At 40.3% G+C, this 23,204-nt stretch overlaps 1 protein-coding gene across 5 annotated transcripts in view; it reads left to right on the top strand.

Annotated features, from left to right (window-relative positions):
- Window positions 1-23,204, top strand: part of opa1 (OPA1 mitochondrial dynamin like GTPase) — a 187,870-nt gene that overhangs the window by 121,833 nt on the left and 42,833 nt on the right. For all 5 annotated transcript variants that reach the window (XM_060920130.1, XM_060920128.1, XM_060920129.1 and 2 more), the window contains 3 exons: window positions 11,392-11,456; window positions 13,984-14,060; window positions 19,002-19,167. In XM_060920130.1, the coding sequence (XP_060776113.1) occupies window positions 11,392-11,456; window positions 13,984-14,060; window positions 19,002-19,167 (308 nt within the window). The remainder of the gene's footprint in view (window positions 1-11,391; window positions 11,457-13,983; window positions 14,061-19,001; window positions 19,168-23,204) is intronic.

Genomic DNA, 23,204 nt, shown 5'->3' with positions numbered 1-23,204 from the left:
ATGATGACGTGCTGTATTTTTATCCGTTTATAGTTACATTTGATGTTCTCTGAAGCGATCAGGTTCTGTAAACTATTCAGACGAAAGAAAAGCAAACCTGTCCTGAAGACGTGGCGAGACTTACTTAGTTTCTCAAGACTCCGTCCGCGTAATAAACTTGGACGGAAAACGTCGTCATGGTAACGATTATAGGCGTTTATTTAACCTGGTTACATGGCACATCTGCCGTATGAGAATATCGTATCATACGATGGAAGCAATAACGTACTCTGTATGAACCTGCGTTACTGTCAGGAAACTAATCCCCGCCTTCTGACCAATCAGAATTGAACAGTGCTCTGGGATAACTGTAACGTAATTCTAATTGTTTCAGCGCCGAATAGCAGCACAGTGTCCACTTTTCTGTGCTCTCGCAATCCTGGACCTGTCAGAAATCCTCCACGCCAATTAGCCAGCGTCTCCTATTAACAGCACGCTGCTAGATTTATGACCCGATAGCGGGACGCGCCCGGGCCTTTGTGTGGCCGATCGATGGGAGCCGCCGTGCCGGAGGCCGACCCGATAACCAGAGCAATTAGCGTCAGCTCCATTGTGCAGGCCAGACAGCTCAGCCTGAGTGTCCCAGGGCCGGGGCTCCCACAGGGGCTGATCTAGAGCACGTCCAACTGCAGGGGCATTGATCACGGCCACAGTGCTGCATCTGCAGGCCCTCAGGGACACGACACGAGGCGAGGCGAGGCGTTCAAGACGGGAGAGACCTCGAAATAAACGCACTGTCCTTCCTTAAGAAGTTTTAGACCTACTTTCTTCAAGCATTGGGTGCATATACACACAGTGGTGCTTGAAAGTTTGTGAACCCTTTAGAATTTTCTATATTTCTGTATAAATATGACCTAAAACAACATCAGATTTTCGCACAAGTCCTAAAAGTAGATAAAGAGAACCCAGTTAAACAAATGAGACAAAAATATTATACTTGGTCATTTATTTCTTGAGGAAAATGATCCAATATTACATATCTGTGAGTGGCAAAAGTATGTGAACCTTTGCTTTCAGTATCTGGTGTGACCCCCTTGTGCAGCAATAACTGCAACTAAACGTTTGCGGTAACTGTTGATCAGTCCTGCACACCGGCTTGGAGGAATTTTAGCCCGTTCCTCCATACAGAACAGCTTCAACTCTGGGATGTTGGTGGGTTTCCTCACATGAACTGCTCGCTTCAGGTCCTTCCACAACATTTCCATTGGATTAAGGTCAGGACTTTGACTTGGCCATTCCAAAACATTCACTTTATTCTTCTTTAACCATTCTTTGGTAGAACGACTTGTGTGCTTAGGGTCGTTGTCTTGCTGCATGACCCACCTTCTCTTGAGATTCAGTTCATGGACAGATGTCCTGACATTTTCCTTTAGAATTAACTGGTATAATTCAGAATTCATTGTTCCATCAATGATGGCAAGCCGTCCTGGCCCAGATGCAGCAAAACAGCCCCAAACCATGATACTACCACCACCATGATACACAGATGGGATAAGGTTCTTATGCTGGAATGCAGTGTTTTCCTTTCTCCAAACATAACGCTTCTCATTTAAATCAAAAAGTTCTATTTTGGTCTCATCCGTTCACAAAACATTTTTCCAATAGCCTTCTGACTTGTCCACGTGATCTTTAGCAAACTGCAGATGAGCAGCAATGTTCTTTTTGGAGAGCAGTGGCTTTCTCCTTGCAACCCTGCCATGCACACCATTGTTGTTCAGTGTTCTCCTGATGGTGGACTCAGGAACATTCACATTAGCCAATGTGAGAGAGGCCTTCAGTTGCTTAGAAGTTACCCTGGGGTCTTTCGTGACCTTGCCGACTATTACACGCCTTGCTCTTGGAGTGATCCTTCTTGGTCGACCACTCCTGGGGAGGGTAACAATGGTCTTGAATTTCCTCCATTTGTACACAATCTGTCTGACTGTGGATTGGTGGAGTCCAAACTCTTTAGAGATGGTTCTGTAACCTTTTCCAGCCTGATGAGCATCAACAACGCTTTTTCTGAGGTCCTCAGAAATCTCCTTTGTCCGTGCCATGATACACTTCCACAAACATGTGTTGTGAAGATCAGACTTTGATAGATCCCTGTTCTTTAAATAAAACAGGGTGCCCACTCACACCTGATTGTCATCCCATTGATTGAAAACACCTGACTCTAATTTCACCTTCAAATGAACTGCTAATCCTAGAGGTTCACATACTTTTGCCACTCACAGATATGTAATATTGGATCATTTTTCTCAGTAAATAAATGACCAAGTATAATATTTTTGTCTCATTTGTTTAACTGGGTTCTCTTTATCTACTTTTCAGACTTGTGTGAAAATCTGATGATGTTTTCGGTCATATTTATGCAGAAATATAGAAAATTCTTAAGGGTTCACAAACTTTCAAGCACCACTGTGTGTGTGTGTGTGTGTGTGTGTGTGTGTGTGTGTGTGTATATATATATATATATATATATATATATATATAAAAATTTTTTTTTCCTTTTCAGCTGCAGATAAGGTGCGACTGTAATCAGTTAATGACGTGTCAGGAAGATATGATATTACAGTATCGACAGGGCTTGATCACAATTTTCCTTGAAAAATAACACACAGAAAAATCATTTACCGTTCTGAAATCTAGCATCGATTAGTTTTCTCTGACAGCGGCTCTGACAGTAGAGCACCTGCATAGCACAGGGTTCTATTAATGCGAGGTGTGTAACGATACACCACCTTCTTCTTCTGATATTATCTCCCACTTCTATGTGAGATCAACAGGGGTGTTCACATGGCACATATTTGCATCGATGCTGCACCGATGTATTTTGTTGCGATATATCTTACACCGGTGTAAATTTTGTCGAGCGTTCACGCGTCACAAACCTGCTTACTAGAGAGAAGCGTGTTAGCACCGATGCAGCCCCACTTGCGTTCGCACGGCAGTTTTGGCGACCGTGCTATACGATAGTAATAATGCGGAAATGAAATATGCGCATGCGTGAAAATGTACTTCCTTTTCCAGCCTTGTTTGTGATTGATATATCGCAAAACCATGGTTTATACTTCTCCAGACAAACTTTCTACGTTGTGGTCTATCAGACACTGTAAAAGGGTAAAAGAGAGAAAGGAAAGGTTGCGCAAGTACGAAAACAACGCATTCTACAATTCATTCGGCAACAAATCGACGACTTCGTGTTGTTCATGGCTATGTGGACGGTTGTCATGGCATCACCAAGCGCCGGGAAAACAACGTGGATGAAGACACGTATGCAATGCCCGTATGTAATCACCTCTCCTCACGCGTAGCCAATCTACCCCTGTAGCGTTCAGACGTCCCATTTTATATCGGTGCTGCCCCGCAAACTAGCATTTACTCCGGAGTAAATTCTTAAGCCATAGACATATACAGTGGGACAAAAAAGTATTTAGTCAGTCATCAATTGTGCAAGTTCTCCCACTTAAAAAGATGAGAGAGGCCTGTAATTTTCATCATAGGTACACTTCAACTATGAGAGACAAAATGAGAAAAAAAAATCCAGAAAATCACTTTGTCTGATTTTTAAAGAATTTATTTGCAAATTATGGTGGAAAATAAGTATTTGGTCAATAACAAAAGTTCATCTCAATACTTTGTTATATACCCTTTGTTGGCAGTGACAGAGGTCAAACTTTTTCTGTAAGTCTTCACAAGGTTTTCACACACTGTTGCTGGTATTTTGGCCCATTCCTCCATGCAGATCTCCTCTAGAGCAGTGATGTTTTGGGACTGTCGCTGGGCAACACGGACTTTCAACTCCCTCCAAAGATTTTCTATGGGGTTGAGATCTGGAGACTGGCTAGGCCACTCCAGGACCTTGAAATGCTTCTTACGAAGCTACTCCTTCGTTGCCCGGGCGGTGTGTTTGGGATCATTGTCATGCTGAAAGACCCAGCCACGTTTCATCTTCAATGCCCTTGCTGATGGAAAGAGGTTTTCACTCAAAATCTCACGATACATGGCCCCATTCATTCTTTCCTTTACACGGATCAGTCGTCCTGGTCCCTTTGCAGAAAAACAGCCCCAAAGCATGATGTTTCCACCCCCATGCTTCACAGTAGGTATGGTGTTCATTGGATGCAACTCAGCATTCTTTCTCCTCCAAACCCAAGTTGAGTTTTTACTAAAAAGTTCTATTTTGGTTTCATCTGACCATATGACATTCTCCCAATCTTCTTCTGGATCATCCAAATGCTCTCTCGCAAACTTCAGACGGGCCTGGACATGTACTGGCTTAAGCAGGGGGAAACGTCTGGCACTGCAGGATTCGAGTCCCTGCCGGCGTAGTGTGTTACTGATGGTAGCCTTTGTTACTTTGGTCCCAGCTCTCTGCAGGTCATTCACTAGGTCCCCCCGTGTGGTTCTGGGATTTTTGCTCGCCGTTCTTGTGATCATTTTGACCCCACGGGGTGAGATCTTGCATGAGCCCCAGATCGAGGGAGATTATCAGTGGTCTTGTATGTCTTCCATTTTCTAATAATTGCTCCCACAGTTGATTTCTTCACACCAAGCTGCTTACCTATTGCAGATTCAGTCTTCCCAGCCTGGTGCAGGTCTACAATTTTGTTTCTGGTGTCCTTTGACAGCTCTTTGGTCTTGGCCATAGTGGAGTTTGGAGTGTGACTGTTTGAGGTTGTGGACAGGTGTCTTTTATACTGATAACGAGTTCAAACAGGTGCCATTAATACAGGTAACGAGTGGAGGACAGAGGAGCCTCTTAAAGAAGTTGTTACAGGTCTGTGAGAGCCAGAAATCTTGCTTGTTTGTAGGTGACCAAATACTTATTTTACTGAGGAATTTACCAATTAATTCATTAAAAATCCTACAATGTGATTTCCTGGATTCTTTCCCCCCATTCTGTCTCTCATAGTTGAAGTGTACCTATGATGAAAATTACAGGCCTCTCTCATCTTTTTAAGTGGGAGAACTTGCACAATTGGTGGCTGACTAAATACTTTTTTGCCCCACTGTAAACATAGACGCTGCATTGAGCTGGTGGCCCGTTGCTGGGATACGTCAGAGTGTCCGCCATATTGGATGTGGCAAATCTTCCCCGTAAACCAATGCAAGTAAATGGACTGAACTTCATAAAGCCCCTTTCTACAATAATATTTAACTCGAGGCCTTTTATTCACCCATTAAGACACACACGTATATATTTGGGAAACAAACAGGCATCAAAACAACATGTATAACTTTTAATGTGATGGTTATAAATAGTGTGCGAAATACCCTGTACACTGCAAACTAGCGACAGATACACGATAGATAGCTCAGGTAAGCTAATCAGTCAGCATACCGTAGCAAGCTACCAAAACCTGAGGCCACAATAACCAACCTACAAGACTGAATATGATAAATGATGGAAATAATGGAAAAACTGGAAATAGTGAATGAAAATAAAAATGTACTGTTTTATTTTTTGAGTCACCACACAGACCTGCTCTCATTGAATAAAGTGAGCTGAATGAGCGCCAAACTGAGTTCAGCCAGGTTCTAACGTCATACCAAAACAAAATACATCACTGATTCCTTCACATTCAGAAAGGCTAAAAACATTCATCATGCGTTCAAAAACGTTCATCATAGTGTGGCACTGTATTATCTAATTCTCACTGCTTATAACTCTACACCTCCCCGGTGGAGATGAGCTGGGAAACTGAAGGAACAGCTCCCTCTCTGATCCCGACTGTCTGACCTGTTCTGTCCAAATCCTCCGTTCTGAAGTGTTCACTGCAGAGCATGGATGACAGAGTAGCAGAAAACCCTTCCCGCCGCACAGCTGTCTCCCACTGCTTTTTCATGGCTTTATTTTTGGGAAACCTACATAGTATGTGAAAAGTTAGCTAAGCAACTAACAACAATCAGCGTAGTTACGAAGGAAATACTTCGTTGTTTGGAGACGGGTTTCACCGAGCGGCTATTATGCGCGAGACTTCATATTAGCCACAAAGTCAGAAAAATCTGTTCGTAAAATTACAGTTAGGTCCATATATATTTGGACACTGACACAAATTTTTTTTTTTACCTGTTTACTGAAACATATTCAAGTTATAATTATATAATGGACATGGACATAAAGTCCAGACTTTCAGCTTTCATTTGAGGGTATCCACATTAAAATTGGATGAAGGGTTTAGGAGTTTCAGCTCCTTAACATGTGCCACCCTGTTTTTAAAGGGACCAAAAGTAATTGGACAATTGACTCAAAGGCTATTTCATGGGCAGGTGTGGGCAATTCCTTCGTTATGTCATTCTCAATTAAGCAGATAAAAGGCCTGGAGTTGATTTGAGGTGTGGCGCTTGCATTTGGAAGATTTTGCTGTGAAGAAAACGTGCGGTCAAAGGAGCTCTCCATGCAGGTGAAACAAGCCATCCTTAAGCTGCGAAAACAGAAAAAAACCATCAGAGAAATTGCTACAATATTAGGAGTGGCAAAATCTACAGTTTGGTACATCCTGAGAAAGAAAGAAAGAAAGCACTGGTGAACTCATCAATGCAAAAAAACCTGGACGCCCACAGAAGACAACAGTGGTAGATGATCGCAGAATAATTTCCATGGTGAAGAGAAACCCCTTCACAACAGCCAACCAAGTGAAGAACACTCTCCAGGAGGTAGGCGTATCAATATCCAAATCTACCATAAAGAGAAGACTGCATGAAAGTAAATACAGAGGGTTCACTGCACGGTGCAAGCCACTCATAAGCCTCAAGAATAAAAAGGCTAGATTGGACTTTGCTAAAAAAAAAAAATCTAAAAAAAAGCCAGCACAGTTCTGGAAGAGCATTCTTTGGACAGATGAAACCAAGATCAACCTCTACCAGAAGGATGGAAAGAAAAAAGTATGGCGAAGGCGTGGTACATCTCATGATCCAAAGCATACCACATCATCTGTAAAACACGGCGGAGGCAGTGTGATGGCTTGGGCATGCATGGATGCCAGTGGCACTGGGTCACTAGTGTTTATTGATGATGTGACACAGGACAGAAGCAGCCGGATGAATTCTGAGGTATTCAGAGACATACTGTGTGCTCAAATCCAGCCAAACCGATTGGTCGGCGTTTCATAATACAGATGGACAATGACCCAAAACATAAAGCCAAAGCAACCCAGGAGTTTATTAAAGCAAAGAAGTGGAATATTCTTGAATGGCCAAGTCAGTCACCTGATCTCAACCCAATTGAGCAGCATTTCACTTGTTAAAGACTAAACTTCAGACAGAAAGGCCCACAAACAAACAGCAACTGAAAAACGCTGCAGTAAAGGCCTGGCAGAGCATTAAAAAGGAGGAAACACAGCGTCTGGTGATGTCCATGAGTTCAAGACTTCAGGCAGTCATTGCCAACAAAGGGTTTTCAACCAAGTATTAGAAATGAACATTTTATTTACAATTATTTAATTTGTCCAATTACTTTTGAGCCCCTGAAATGAAGGGATTGTGTTTAAAAAATGCTTTAGTTCCTCACATTTTTATGCAATCATTTTGTTCAACCCACTGAATTAAAGCTGAAAGTCTGAACTTCAACTGCATCTGAATTGTTTTGTTCAAAATTCATTGTGGTAATGTACAGAACCAAAATTAGAAAAATGTTGCCTCTGTCCAAATATTTATGGACCTAACTATACGTTATAATGCCCAAATACAATGAAAAGTATTTTTCCAGTCTCACCTGTGAAAGGTAATCCCATGTGATCTTGTTTGGACGGTAAACCTGTTGGTACAGTTAAACGCAGCACATGAATGAGGCATCTTTATTCTCGGCTACTGTCTAGACGCTATACCAGAGACGGGTGAAGAATCTCCACTTTGCCACATTCAATATGGCGGCGAGGATGCCGTATGATTCTACGCAGAAGGCGGCGTCTATGTTTATATGTCTATGAAAAAAAACTTCGAGCTGAGTCGAGTCCAAGACTCCAACCGCACCATTTGATGGTGGCTGTTTGTTCCTGAACAGGTGAATGTGCTTCTCTTTATCGGGGAGTGTGAAGTATTCTGTCAGAGACGGTTGGGAGACGGATGTACGTGCAGAAGGTGTGTTTATTAATACAAGTGAAGACGGTAAACAATCCAGAACGGCAGGCAAAATCGTAAAACAGGCGATAAGTCAAGCGAGACACAAACAGGCTATCGTAGACTCGGCAGAATCAAAGGCAAGAAACAGGAAATCAGGAAACCAGACAAGGAAATAAGGCTCAGTAATGTAACTCAATACTTCTCAAAGTATTAAGTGTTTTCACAGTTTTTATATCGGCGCACTGATTGCACCTTAATCCTGTGCAGGTGCGAGTCGTTTACGGCGCACGCAAGAGTCCGCTTGGTGTGCGCAGTGTCCGGAGCGCGCCCGAGAGTCTGTCTGATGCACGCGCCAAGGCGCACAGGTGTGACACACTTGCGCTACGTTCACACTGCAAGGCTTAATGCTCAATTCCGATTTTTTTGTGAAATCCGATTTTTTTGTGAGGTCGTTCACATTAACAAATATATGTGACTTGTATGTGATCCTCAGTATGAACGAAAAGCGACCTAAAAGTGTTCCGCATGCGCATTGCAGGATACGGCGACGTCACACGCAGTGAGCATGGCCAGTGTTTACGGAAGTAAAACCGCCCGGTTGCGGTATGACCCATCCAATCTAGCTTGAATAGCTGCATCCCCCCAAATGGAAATCAGCTCCCTAACCTCTGCGTCCTTCCATTGAGAAGATTCAGAACCTTCACAGCCCGAAGCGTCCCTCGCACTGATGTCATGCGCAGGGGCGCAGATACGTTTTTTGAACTGGGAGGGACAAAAAACTGGGAGGGACAAAGCTGCCAGCAAACCAACCCCAACCCCGATATGCCTGTCAAACTTGTTGTTAGTAACCATAGCAACCAAGCTCGAGCTCGCAGCCTGTGCAGTCTGCGCAGCTCAACCAACCGAATATCAGTCTTTGTTTTGTTTTATGTGAGTTGTTGCAACTATGTATACACTGCTGTGCACCTCAATAAACCGAATGGTAATTAGTCTTTTGATTTTTCCGTGAGGTTTGCCTTATGCAAAGAAAGACAGCATAGATGTTTTTTCCTCCCTATAAGTCGGGGGGACCGAACGAGGTGAATTTAAATCTGGGTGGGACGAGTCCCACCCTCTATCTGCGCCCGTGATTATGCGCCATGTTGTTGTAACTTTGAGAGACGCGCCGCCTACTTCAGCACAGAATAGTGACGTTTGTGGCTTGTTGATGACGTGTAAGTCGGATGAATGCGACCTGGCGGTTCAGACTGAAGTCGCATATGAAAAGAGCGGATAGGAATCGGAATTAGGACCACATATCCAAACGGCCTGGGTCGGATTTGAAAAAATCGGATCTGTGTCGTTCATATTGTCAATAAAAGATCGGATACAGGTCACATATGGGCGAAAAGATCGGATTTGAGTCACTTCAGCCTGCAGTGTGAACGTAGCCTTGGACGAAATTAGTACTAAAATTAACGTAGATATAAATATCTTATGCCAAATTATTATGGCATGTTTCAAAACATAAAGAAAAAATCCGAGTCCGAATCAAGCCACGAGTCGGACTCGAGTACTACAAACCCGGGATCAGTGGATTTGACGAGTCTCTTCCGTCCTGCACGACTGCTCACTTCTTGTCCAGACAGGTCTTTCTGTGTTAGGTCCACTCTAATACTTTCTTTGTTTTGGTCTTTTTCTTTTTCCTTCCACATCCATCACTCTTCTACCAACATACTCCTCCTCTCTCCTCATCACATGACCATACGTCCGTCAGTCGGTTGATTGATCGAAGGGTGCTCGCCTTCTGAAATCAGCTCCTCTCACGATTTGTGGAGGAATTTCACCAAACTTGGCAGGATTCTTTGTTATATGTCGGTAATACGCATATTGTAATTTCGTTCAATTCGGTCACATTTTACCAGAGTTACAGCCTTTGATTAACAAAATTATACTTTGGCAATTTCATGAAGGTGTGTTTTGCTTCTGACATCATTAACTCCTCTCATAATTTTTGGAGGAATTTCACCAAACTTGGTAAAAGGCCTTGTTATATGTCGGTAATACACATATTGTAATTTCGTTCAATTCGGTCGTGTTTTACCAGAGTTACAGCGCTTGATTACCAAACTTTGACAATTTCATGAAGGTGTGTTTTCCTTCTGACATCAACTCCTCTCAATTTTTGAACGAATTTCTCGAAGCTTGGTAAAAGGCCTTGTTATATGACGGTAATACGCAGATTGCAATTTAATTTCGTTTGTGAAAATTTTCCCAGAGTTTTGACCCTTGATTAACCCATTGACGCCTGAAACGCCTGCAAAAAAACGTCTGCAAATGCCTAAGCCAGTTTTTAGAAAAGGTCCCCATCTGCCTGAGGGTTTTCTGAAATAAAAATAATTAATTGAAAACGCCTATGAAAAATTCAATATCTCAGCCTCTGAAGCACATAAAGACATGAAATAAGTTGCATTTAAAAGATAAAATTCTCTGCTTTTATTGGATCATGCTCATTCAGCATTAACACTAACACATTTTTATCAAAAAAAAAAACAAATCTGGCATGCGTCTTGAAAATAATGACAAATCAACAATGCTGCGTTATGCAGCAAGCAGTATTTGGGGCAATGTTGCGTTATGCAACAACCGGCGCTAGGGGCAATGTTGCGCGACGCAGCATCCGGCGTCAATGGGTTAAATAACTTTTACTTTGAGAATTTCATGAGGGTGGACGTTCTTCTGAAATCAACTCCTCTCACGATTTTGTGGAGGAATTTCACCAAACTTGGCAGGATTCTTCGTTATATGTTGGTAATACGCATATTGTAATTTTGTTCAATTCGGTCGTGTTTTACCAGAGTTACAGCGCTTGATTACCAAACTTGTACTTTGACAATTTCATGAAGGTGTGTTTTCCTTCTGACATCATCGACTCCTCTCACAATTTTTGGACGAATTTCTCGAAGCTTGGTAAAAGGCCTTGTTATATGATGATAATACGCAGGTTGCGATTTAATTTCGTTTGTGAAAATTTTCCCAGAGTTTTGACCCTTGATTAAATAACTTTTACTTTGAGAATTTCATGAGGGTGGACGTTCTTCTGAAATCAACTCCTCTCACGATTTGTGGAGGAATTTCACCAAACTTGGCAGGATTCTTTGTTATATGTCGGTAATACACATATTACAATTTCGTTCAATTCAGTCGCATTTTACCAGAGTTATGGCCGATATCGTGCTCTCGGAGCACTCTCGTTTTTGTGACGAGATTTGAATGTTAATTGTGATTAATAGACAGTAAGTAAACTGTGCTTTCTGCATCCAACAGCATCTCGCTTTAACCTGGAGACCGAGTGGAAGAATAATTACCCCCGGTTACGAGAGCTGGACAGGGTGAGAGACTCAACAACACACACACACACACGAGCTGATGTCTTGGTAGTCCATCGATGACAGCTTGCACAGCTCATCTGTTGTGGACTTGCAGGTGGCTGTGAGGTCCAATCAGAAAAGAATTGTATTGTGGTTTATATACAGTAGTGTGCAAAAGTCTTAGTCCCCCGATTCGGGATTTTTCCAGTAGAAAATTAAATGTTGTATATCTGAGCAGCATATTCCATAAGAGAGAGCACTTTTCAGATTAATAAAGAAAACACAATGAAGCCGACTGGAAAATTTTTGGTGCAAAATGAAGACGCGAGTGTGACAGACAAAGTGTCCAGAAGAACTGTGGCTGGTTCTGTAAGATGCTCAGTAAAACCTACAGATCATTTCCGCATAAAACTGCACTCACTGGACCTCAGACGGATATTATTATTATCTCATCTCATTATCTCTATCCACTTTATCCTGTTCTACAGGGTCGCAGGCAAGCTGGAGCCTATCCCAGCTGACTACGGGCGAAAGGCGGGGTTCACCCTGGACAAGTCGCCAGGTCATCACAGGGCTGACACATAGACACAGACAACCATTCACACTCACATTCACACCTACGGTCAATTTAGAGTCACCAGTTAACCTAACCTGCATGTCTTTGGACTGTGGGGGAAACCGGAGCACCCGGAGGAAACCCACGCGGACACGGGGAGAACATGCAAACTCCACACAGAAAGGCCCTCGCCGGCCACAGGGCTCGAACCCGGACCTTCTTGCTGTGAGGCGACAGCGCTAACCACTACACCACCATGCCGCCATTATTATTATTATTATTATTAATTTTTTTTTTTAAAGCAAAGGGTCTCACACCAAATCTCGACTTTGTTTCATTTATTATGGTTTACTGATTACTGTTTATAGTATTTCTTTTTTTTTTCCTTTTTTTTTTTAAATGTTGAAACATTTCCTTTCATTATTTTTGCTCACCGGTCCGTCTCAGAAACTGGTTACGTTATGGTATTTGGGACGTTATGGTCAAAAATAAGTTTTCTAATTTTACTATTTTTTTTGCATTTACCGAACACTCAATGTTTCTTTTGTCATGTTTAATAAGAATAAAGATAGTATTACAATTCAAATGCTTTTGTAAAATTGATTTCCATATAAAATAACTCCATCATGAAGAATTAAAGCCCCTCCTTCACAGATGAGTGAAAATATTGAATAAATTTCCTCTTTTTGATTGCTTGGGTTAAAAATGCCAAGTTATGATGACTGAATTGATTATTCACTTAAATATGAATAATATGATACATTTTGGGTATTTGATATGGCGAAATAGGACACAATGGAAAAATCAAGAACACACCGGAAAGATGAGAATAACGGCGGCGGTAAAAGAACAGCGACTGTACCGGCTGAAGGTCGCGTGGGTCTCTGCTGCGGCGCGCGAGCAACGGGACATCACTACCGCACCGGACGGAGCGCGAGGCAAAATGACTGGCCGTAGATTCTATCAAAAGTTCGATCTAAATTGACCATGGTTGCAAAATATTGGCCAAAAATACACAAACACTACGAAATATGAAAGTAAGATGAAAAAGAAACATTCTATTGCCTTATACTGCAAGACTAAAACAAAATAAAACTGTCAAAACTCACCTTTTCAGTGATAACGTCCGAACAGATCACCCGCGTAACAGAAAGACCGCAAATGGAAGCACGATCAACTTCTAACTGTTGGAGTGGAAAATTCCATTCTACACATGCTAATTGTTAATGTGTGTCCTTCCCCGCACACAAATAACACGCTACGGTAAAAAATAGACCACGACTCATTTTATAGCTCAGAAATTCATACAAGACCAGCTACCATCGTAACATATATTCTGTAAGAAACATATTTTATCCCTAACTTTCAGCTTTCGTTTTAAAAAACAAAATTGCAGATTTATAACTAAATTTTTATACGGCGTCGTGATTTTAAGTTCCTACTTTTGGTGAGGTCGTGACCTCGACCCTGAGGCTTTCCGTTTAGATCAAAAAACACAATCGTATTGGTTTTGGGTTTGCGGAAAATGGAGTTACGACGGTGATGAAATATTTTGCATGATGTTTTATTACGGTTATGATTATTCTGTAAGCGCACCAATCCTTAGGTGTATAAAGTTACAACTTAAAATACAATTAGTGATAACTGTAGACTTTTCAGTGGACGACAAGCTTTTTAAGGGAATGTGATGTAGTCGACCATTTATCATGTCCCAGATCAAGCCACCATTTTTCCACAAATTTGCAGAATTTTTGCCAAATTCTGAATATTCGCATCAAAGATTTAGTTTTATCTGTATTTATTTATTTCTTCATTTTATTTCAAATTAAAACCAACATCATTCAAAACCGTATAGTTTATTGAGTGTGAGTATATTTAGTGGGCGACCCCCACAGTACCCAGTTTCTGAGACAGACCCAGATATATTTATATATTTGTACCGTACAGTAGTTTCATATAAAAATCAGATCTTTGTTTCTCTTCGTGTGACAGAACGAGCTGTATGAAAAAGCCAAGAACGAGATCCTGGACGAGGTGATCAGCTTGAGCCAAGTCACCCCAAAACACTGGTGAGTGATCGGCCCGAACAGGAAGCGATACCATTTTCCCATCAGATGGTGCGTAAGATGGATTTCCAGAACATGCTCGTTCAAAACACGCTACCGTTGCTATAGTAACAGGTCGTTCACGAGCGCTCGCACAGCAGACGCATCACATAATCTCAAAACTTTGCTTGGTGACATGATGAGCTGCGTAACGGAACGACTGTTTATAGTGTAAATGAGAACAGGAACAGAAATGTGTACAATGTAGTGATGAGTAGCGTGCTATAGATGCACAACGGTGTAACATAGGGGAAAAAATAAATTCAGGTTTTGATTTTACAGTGGTGCTTGAAAGTTTGTGAACCTTTTAGAATTTTCTATATTTCTGCATAAATAGGACCTAAAACATCATCAGATTTTCACACAAGTCCTAAAAGTAGATAAAGAGAACCCAGTTAAACAAATGAGACAAAAATATTACACTTGGTCATTTATTTCTTGAGGAAAATGATCCAATATTACATATCTGTGAGTGGCAAAAGTATGTGAACCTTTGCTTTCAGTATCTGGTGTGACCCCCTTGTGCAGCAATAACTGCAACTAAACGTTTGCGGTAACTGTTGATCAGTCCTGCACACCGGCTTGGAGGAATTTTAGCCCGTTCTTCCGTACAGAACAGCTTCAACTCTGGGATGTTGGTGGGTTTCCTCACATTAACTGCTCGCTTCAGGTCCTTCCACAACATTTCCATTGGATTAAGGTCAGGACTTTGACTTGGCCATTCCAAAACATTCACTTTATTCTTCTTTAACCATTCTTTGGTAGAATGACTTGTGTGCTTCGGGTCGTTGTCTTGCTGCATGACCCACCTTCTCTTGAGATTCAGTTCATGGACAGATGTCCTGACATTTTCCTTTAGAATTTGCTGGTATCATTCAGAATTCATTGTTCCATCAATGATGGCAAGCTGTCCTGACCCAGATGCAGCAAAACAGGCCCAAACTATGATACTACCACCACCAGGTTTCACAGATGGGATAAGGTTCTTATGCTGGAATGCAGTGTCTTCCTTTCTCCAAACATAACGCTTCTCATTTAAACCAAAAAGTTCTATTTTGGTCTCATCCATCCACAAAACATTTTTCCAATAGCCTTCTGGCTTGTCCACGTGATCTTTAGCAAACTGCAGACGAGCAGCAATGTTCTTTTTGGAGAGCAGTGGTTTTCTCCTTGCAACCCTGCCATGCACACCATTGTTGTTCAGTGTTCTCCTGATGGTGGACTCATGAACATTAACATTAGCCAATGTGAGAGAGGCCTTCAGTTGCTTAGAAGTTACCCTGGGGTCCTTTGTGACATCACTGACTATTATACGCCTTGCTTTTGGAGTGATCTTTGTTGGTCGACCACTCCTGGGCAGGGTAACAATGGTCTTCAATTTCCTCCATTCGTACCCAGTCTGTCTGACTGTAGATTGGTGGAGTCCAAACTCTTTAGAGATGGTTTTGTAACCTTTTCCAGCCTGATGAGCATCAACAACGCTTTTTCTGAGGTCCTCAGAAATCTCCTTTGTTCGTGCCATGATACACTTCCACAAACATGTGTTGTGAAGATCAGACTTTGATAGATCCCTGTTCTTTAAATAAAACAGGGTGCCCACTCACACCTGATTGTCATCCCATTGATTGAAAACACCTGACTCTAATTTCACCTTCAAATTAACTGCTAATCCTAGAGGTTCACATACTTTTGCCACTCACAGATATGTAATATTGGATCATTTTCCTCAATAAATAAATGACCAAGTATAATATTCTCGTCTCATTTGTTTAACTGGGTTCTCTTTATCTACTTTTAGGACTCGTGTGAAAATCTGATGTTGTTTTAGGTCATATTTATGCAGAAATATAGAAAATTCTAAAGGGTTCACAAACTTTCAAGCACCACTGTATGTACTGAAATAACTATTAGGCACAATTTTTACAATATCTATATAAATTAGTTGTTTTTACCCATTTTAACCTTGAAATCAGCATTTTAATGATTACCCATAATGCATTGTTTATCGCGCTAAAACAAGCAAAAACGTCATAAGACAGTGGAAATACTACCTTTACTACCTTCACGTGCATACCTGTCAACTTTGAGGTTTGAAAAAAGGGATATTTCCCAGATTTTTAACTCAAAATAAGGGAAAATTTCGGAAAGTCATACCCTTCACCAAAAGTGGGTGTGTAGTTGAATGGGGGGCAATTTTCTATCTAGTATTTGTGATTTCCTGTACTCTGGTGCATGTTGGTGATAGCCAAGACCCAAACTCAATATGCTTATGGTTTATAGAGTGCATTTGTGAATAAACTATACATTTATTTTTATTTGCTTTCAGTGGTACCAGTTATTTCCCAAATTAAGGGCTAAAATACGTATCTTATGTTAAAATAAGAAAGGTCATTATATAACCAGTCAATAAACTCAATTCCATTGCAATTTATTATGGTTTTACCATAGTCATGGCCTCGGAACGATAGATAGATAGATAGATAGATAGATAGATAGATAGATAGATAGATAGATAGATAGATAGATAGATAGATAGATAGATAGATAGATAGAGTAATAAAGAGATAAAGAGTAATATAAGATATTAAACCAAGAGTGATTTAAAATGGGTAAGTTTCAGATAGAAAATAAAATAGACAATGAGTGGATAAAACAGTTAATACACCAATTAGTTTACACTAGGCTATTTATGAGGTCTTAGCCAGGACATACTTAATGTAAACATGTGTAGCTTACCTTTGATTATTTGGGAGATTTCGTTTTCCCCATGGAAAATTTCTTCGCAATGGTAGAGTCTGGGAGCATTCCAGCCACGCACTTGTTGAAATCATCAAAGAAAGAGAGGCTAATGTTTTTCTTAGCTATTAGCATCGCCATCTTCACCTCAGACCTAATCAGTGTTGCCAGATACTGCTGACGTTTTCCAGCCCAAAATATGTTCAAAACCCGCCAAAATGCACTTGAAACCGCCCAACTTGGGCGGGAAACCTCCCAATCTGGCAACACTGGACCTAATCACTTGTTCAGCCTCGCCTCCGGACGGAGTTATGTAATGACTGATGCCTGAGAGGGCGGGGACGTGAATTCATGGCCCGACTTCCTGCTGTAAACTCCTGTCAGAGGCGCGTCATGAATTCTGGACCTACCGACTTTTTTATATTGTGAAAATACGGGATATTTTCGGGAAAATAAAAAAACGGGAAGACAGCGGGAAATAAGTCAAAATAAGGGATTTCCCGGGAAAAACGGGAGGGTTGACAGGTATGTTCACGTGGCGTCTTTCTCGATCGCACGTGCCTCGAAGCGTACCTTCTAGAACATTCCTGGGTGGTCACGGACTGTCACGTAGCCTAGTTCGGTTGTGAAACTCGCTAGGATGGAGTATTTTCGCGAGTTTAGTGGCAAACTTTTGCGCCGCAATTTCTCTATTCTCGAAATTTGTAACCTGAAACCCTACAAGAAATGTTTCATAATGTTTGGGATTTTGAAAAATGCTTCTAGAAAGATAAATTATATATAAATTATCCTTAAGTGATGAGCGTGACATTGTTATTTTGGTATGGGTCATGGAGTTAATTGGAAGCGGGAGAAATGAGAGTTTCTCAACTACAGCAGCACTTCTCACCATAGATGGCTGGCGTGTTTCACAGCGTTTGGGATTTACTAAATCGACTAAAGCTCTAGATCTACTGAAGCTACGAGGATATAAATCACCAGGATTCTAATTTACCGGGTGAGAAGTATTCTATATTTTTTTGAAAGGTTTATTCGCGCTACAAGTCCATGAAAGTTGGAATTGTTCGTGAAGGGGTTAGTTAGATTTTGGTAGCGTGACGCGCACAACAAGCAAAAGAAAAAGCGAATTTTTCTTCCGAATTTCCTTGCTTTATCAAAATTATTTTTTGATACATTAAAAGACTGTGTTTATAATATTTAAGCGATTTTTTATTTTATTTATTTTTTTATTATTATAGAGAATATTTGATCAAAACTTTCAAAACAGCATTCAAAGTGATTTTTTCACGGGTGTAAATGTTACGCGTGACGTCCATAATTCCGTTAAATTTTAAGAACTAAAATTCTGTTAAAAATTCTAGATTTGTGCCATCATTCTGGGGTTTTGCTGAATAATACTTTAGGGCGTTCCCTTACAATGCTGAAAATTCAATGAGTTTTGGTGAAATTCTAGAAAAGTTATTTACATTTTAACGCGCCTGATAGCGATTGTGCTCACACAGCGTGCTACTCATAAGTGTAACTGTAAATGGGTAAAAATAACATACAAGTGGGAGGGAGTTATTTATTTCTTTAGGACTTTACGCTTTAATGCGACGTCGTTGGTTCATTCAAATTGTTGTTTTAGAGCATTAAATGGATTTAGTCGTGCAGATCTGGCAACCCTGACGCTAATCTGTTCTACAGCAGCGCACACCTGTATTAAAGCCGTGTGTGTGTGTGTGATCAGATATCTGCCTTTTGTGCCTCGGCTATTAAAATTCAGCCAGTTCTGACGGCTAGTTTCTTGAGAAAAGAGCCAGGCGTCTGCGCTTGTACCTCGGAATTCGTAGAGCCTGAAGCGCGGACGCGTAGCTCCTGAACCCAAAGCCCCGAGGAGCGGCTAAACGGGATAGATCAGGTGTGTGTAGCGTCTCCTCTCGGATCGATGGCGTGATGAATAACCGCAGGCTGCTTTTCTCAGCGCGGTGGAGTCGCATGCATCGACAGGCCGTAGTCACACAAAGCAAACAGGAAGCAGTGAAATATGAGCTGTCCTGTATGATAAATGAGTCTCGCGCATCCACATGCGCATGCGCGCACACACACGAGTAAAAATGTATTCCAGTTTGTCTGGAGAGCAGCTCACTGAGCTGAGTGAGTGACGTGTGGCTGATTTCCTGCCCTCAGGGAGTCCATCCTGCAGAAGAAGCTGTGGGAGAGAGTCTCCACTCACGTCATCGAGAACATCTACCTTCCTGCTGCTCAGACCACGGACTCGGGAACCTTCAACACCACTGTAGATATTAAACTGAAGCAGTGGACGGACAAACAGCTGCCATACAAAGCGCTGGAGGTAATGGGACACTCGCCGCCATGAGTGGACACACACACACACTTCATTCGTATCTCTCCAAACCTCAGACCTCCTTCCTTCTGTCATCAGTAATAAAGATGAATCTGGAGCTCCGCAGCCTTGAGCTCCTGTAACTCCGCGAGCACTCGCGACATGGACTCGGCCTTCACAGGAAAAATTCCAAAGCGATCACGCGTGCTAGCCAGGTTCACTTTAGCCGAATATTAGCTTCCTGTCCGAAATGTTAGCATGCTAATTAACTCCTTTGAAGTTAGCTTTGATAATGTGATGGTTAACATGATATAAAAAGGAAAAAACAAACTAGAGCAGCAGCTACAATTATCCACAGTCCATAAATATCGACACCGTTACAGATTTACCCATAAAGCTGAGTTTCAGTTCCAACAGTTATTATTGGTTAATTAATCAACCAGAAGACCCGCCCCTTTTTTAAACTTTTTTTTTTACATTTTTTCGCAATTTTTTCAGAAAACCCGGACGTTATCATCATCGTAGGTAAGCGTGGTGGAAAGATCACGGACATGTTTTTACTCATCAAGTTCACCGATATTTCATGATCTCCTCGTCGAAACCTGCTTTGTTTCTGACTCTTTCATTCATTCGACAGCCGCCATTTTGTATCTAAACGTGCGTTTGAGAGTCACGTGTGTGAGGTGTCGATAATAGTGATCACTTTCACCGGTGTCCACCATTATCGACACCCTGTGGAATTAAGTGGCGTTTACGACTGTTATGGATCGATCTTTGTGTTAAATAAATAAATAAATAAATAAATAAGCGCTTGTATACTTATATTTTTTTCTGATTCATAACAGAATGGGATGTTTATAGAGTATTTGGAATCCGATTGCAATAAATAGAATTAGAGCGGAATTAAATTCCTAGACTATAAAAAATGACGTGCTTGAAATATTCAAGTATACCGAAGTAGAACAAGTTCAGGATGACTGAGATTGACAACAGGGTACCTACAGTTTTGGTTCGAGGAATGAGATGCGACCTTTGACCTGGATGTTCATGTGGTTACAATGTCGAGTCCCTGTTGATATTTATTGGTAAACGACAAAACTAGAAATTAATACAAACAACAACGAATGATTAACAAAATGTGATCTAGGAAAATACTTAGAAAGTGGAACAAAGATTTTCTGACGCAGGTTAAACATTATCACTTCATCTGTTTACAAACATTCAAATTACTTCCTCATTTACATAAACACCGACATCCATATATTTATATAAAAGACATTTTGAACTAAATATAAGTCTATGGAAAACACATTTTAAGTAAAAATTGTTTTGTTAATTTAATACCACACACCGATTTATTATTATTTTTTTAATAAATAATCATCTGGATGTTGATAATTGTGGAAACGTGTTGATAACTGTGGACAAACGTGTCGATAATTGTGGAAACGTGTCAATAATTGTGGAAACGTCGATAATCGTGGAAAGGTGTCGATAACTGGACAAACATGTCGATAACTGTGGAACGGTTCGATAACTGGACAAATGTGTCGATAATTGTGGAAAGGTGTCTAACTGGACAAACGTTTAACTGTGGAATGGTTCAATAACTGGACAAACGTCGATAATTGTGGAAAGGTGTCTAACTGGACAAACATGTCTAACTGTGAAATGGTTCAATAACTGTGGACAAACGTGTCGATAATTGTGGAAACGTGTCTAACTGGACAAACGTGTCTAACTGTGGACAAACGTGTCTAACTGTGGACAAACGTGTTGATAACTGTGGAACGGTTCGATAACTGGACAAACGTGTCGATAATTGTGGAAAGGTGTCTAACTGGACAAACGTGTCGATAACTGGAACGGTTCGATAACTGGACAAACGTGTCTAACTGTGGACAAACGTGTCGATAACTGGAACGGTTCGATAACTGGACAAATGTGTCTAACTGTGGACAAACGTGTCGATAACTGTGGAACGGTTCGATAACTGGACAAACGTGTCGATAATTGTGGAAAGGTGTCTAACTGGACAAACATGTCTAACTGTGAAATGGTTCAATAACTGTGGACAAACGTGTCGATAATTGTGGAAACGTGTCTAACTGGACAAACGTGTCTAACTGTGGACAAACGTGTTGATAACTGTGGAACGGTTCGATAACTGGACAAACGTGTCGATAATTGTGGAAAGGTGTCTAACTGGACAAACGTGTCTAACTGTGGACAAACGTGTCTAACTGTGGACAAACGTGTTGATAACTGTGGAACGGTTCGATAACTGGACAAACGTGTCGATAATTGTGGAAAGGTGTCTAACTGGACAAACGTGTCGATAACTGGAACGGTTCGATAACTGGACAAACGTGTCTAACTGTGGACAAACGTGTCGATAACTGGAACGGTTCGATAACTGGACAAATGTGTCTAACTGTGGACAAACGTGTCGATAACTGTGGAACGGTTCGATAACTGGACAAACGTGTCGATAATTGTGGAAAGGTGTCTAACTGGACAAACATGTCTAACTGTGGAACGGTTCAATAACTCTGGACAAACATGTCGATAACTGTGGACAAACGTTGATAATTGTGGAACGGTGTCATGTGATCTGATGCACTAAGTAATCAGGAATCAACTCATTTTTTTTCCAGTGGAAGTTTGAGTAATTATTCATGCACAATTTACGTATTGAAAGTCTTTTCTACTTTTACAACGGCCAAAAGATCGTTAAGGTGTCAATAATTGTAGCCACCGCTCTAGTTCAGTTTTAGAAAAAAAAAAGCAAGAAAAAATATTTGATGCACGACACATTATTTTAAAGAAATTTGCAACATTTGATAACATAACAGCATAAAAAAAAAGATGAACACAAGCAGAAAAAATGCATCATGAACTGTTAAACATTTTGTGTAAAAAAAAAAAAAAATCACATCCTAAAATCTTGGCAGGATGTTTGGTGAGCAGACCAAATAAAGAAAATAAAATCCTTTTGTGTAAATTGTGGGAAATTAATGTTCATGTTTTATATAATAATAAAAGCAAAAAAAATTTCTGAAGTGTAAATTTAACATTATACTCGAGAAAAAACCGTAAATGGAATATTTTGTCGGATATGTTGCTAGAAATTGTTTCATACTAACGCAGGAGAAAATTGCAGAATAAATTGTTACCAATTGCTAATGTTTCATTATATGAGCGTAACAAAGGGGAAGACAAAACAATTTACTTTTAATTATTTTTATTGATATATTGTGATTTATGATTAATATAAATTGAGCATTTAAAAAAAAAGGAAAAAAAACAATAGCCGAATAAATTGTTGGATATTGTTCATGATTTTGTCATATGAACATGGCAAAACCAAAAAAAAAAAAAATTGAACCTCAGAACATGACAGGATAAGTTTAGAGTTAAGAGAAAAAAATTGCAGAGTAAATTGTTAGGAATTGCTCGTTTCATTATATGAGTGAAACAAAGAAAAGGGGAAAAAAGGACAAAAACGGACAATTTGTGAAAATTTTAATATAAATTATTAAAAAAGAGGAAAAAAACCAAAAATTAACAGAATACATAGTTAGATGTAGTTAATGTTTCATAAAATGAGCATGGCAAAAAAAGAAAAAGAAAATTAAACAGAAAATTGCGGGATAAATTAAGCATTAAAACAGAAAAAAAAATTGCAGAATAAATTTTTAGAAATTGATGTTTCATTATATGAGCGTAACAAAAAAGATAAAACCAAAAAATGATTTGTAATTACTTTTATGATAAACTGAGTGTTAAAAAGAAACAAACAGGAAACAAACAAGCAGAATAAGTTCATGTTTCATAATATGAGCGTAGCAAAAAAGAAATAAAAATTAAACATTCAGGCTTAAAACCAAAAACATATCGGAGAATAACTTGTTAGAAATTTGTGTTTCATTATATGAGCGTAACAAAAAAGACAAAACTAGAAAAAATTTTTTAAATTATTTTTCATACAAATTTGGCATTTAAAAAGAAAAAAAAGGGGAAAAAATCGCAGAATATATTGTTAT

The sequence above is a fragment of the Neoarius graeffei genome, chromosome 4 (genome assembly GCF_027579695.1).
Source record: "Neoarius graeffei isolate fNeoGra1 chromosome 4, fNeoGra1.pri, whole genome shotgun sequence".
Lineage (NCBI taxonomy): Eukaryota > Metazoa > Chordata > Actinopteri > Siluriformes > Ariidae > Neoarius > Neoarius graeffei.
This window is presented reverse-complemented; position numbering and strand designations above follow the sequence as displayed.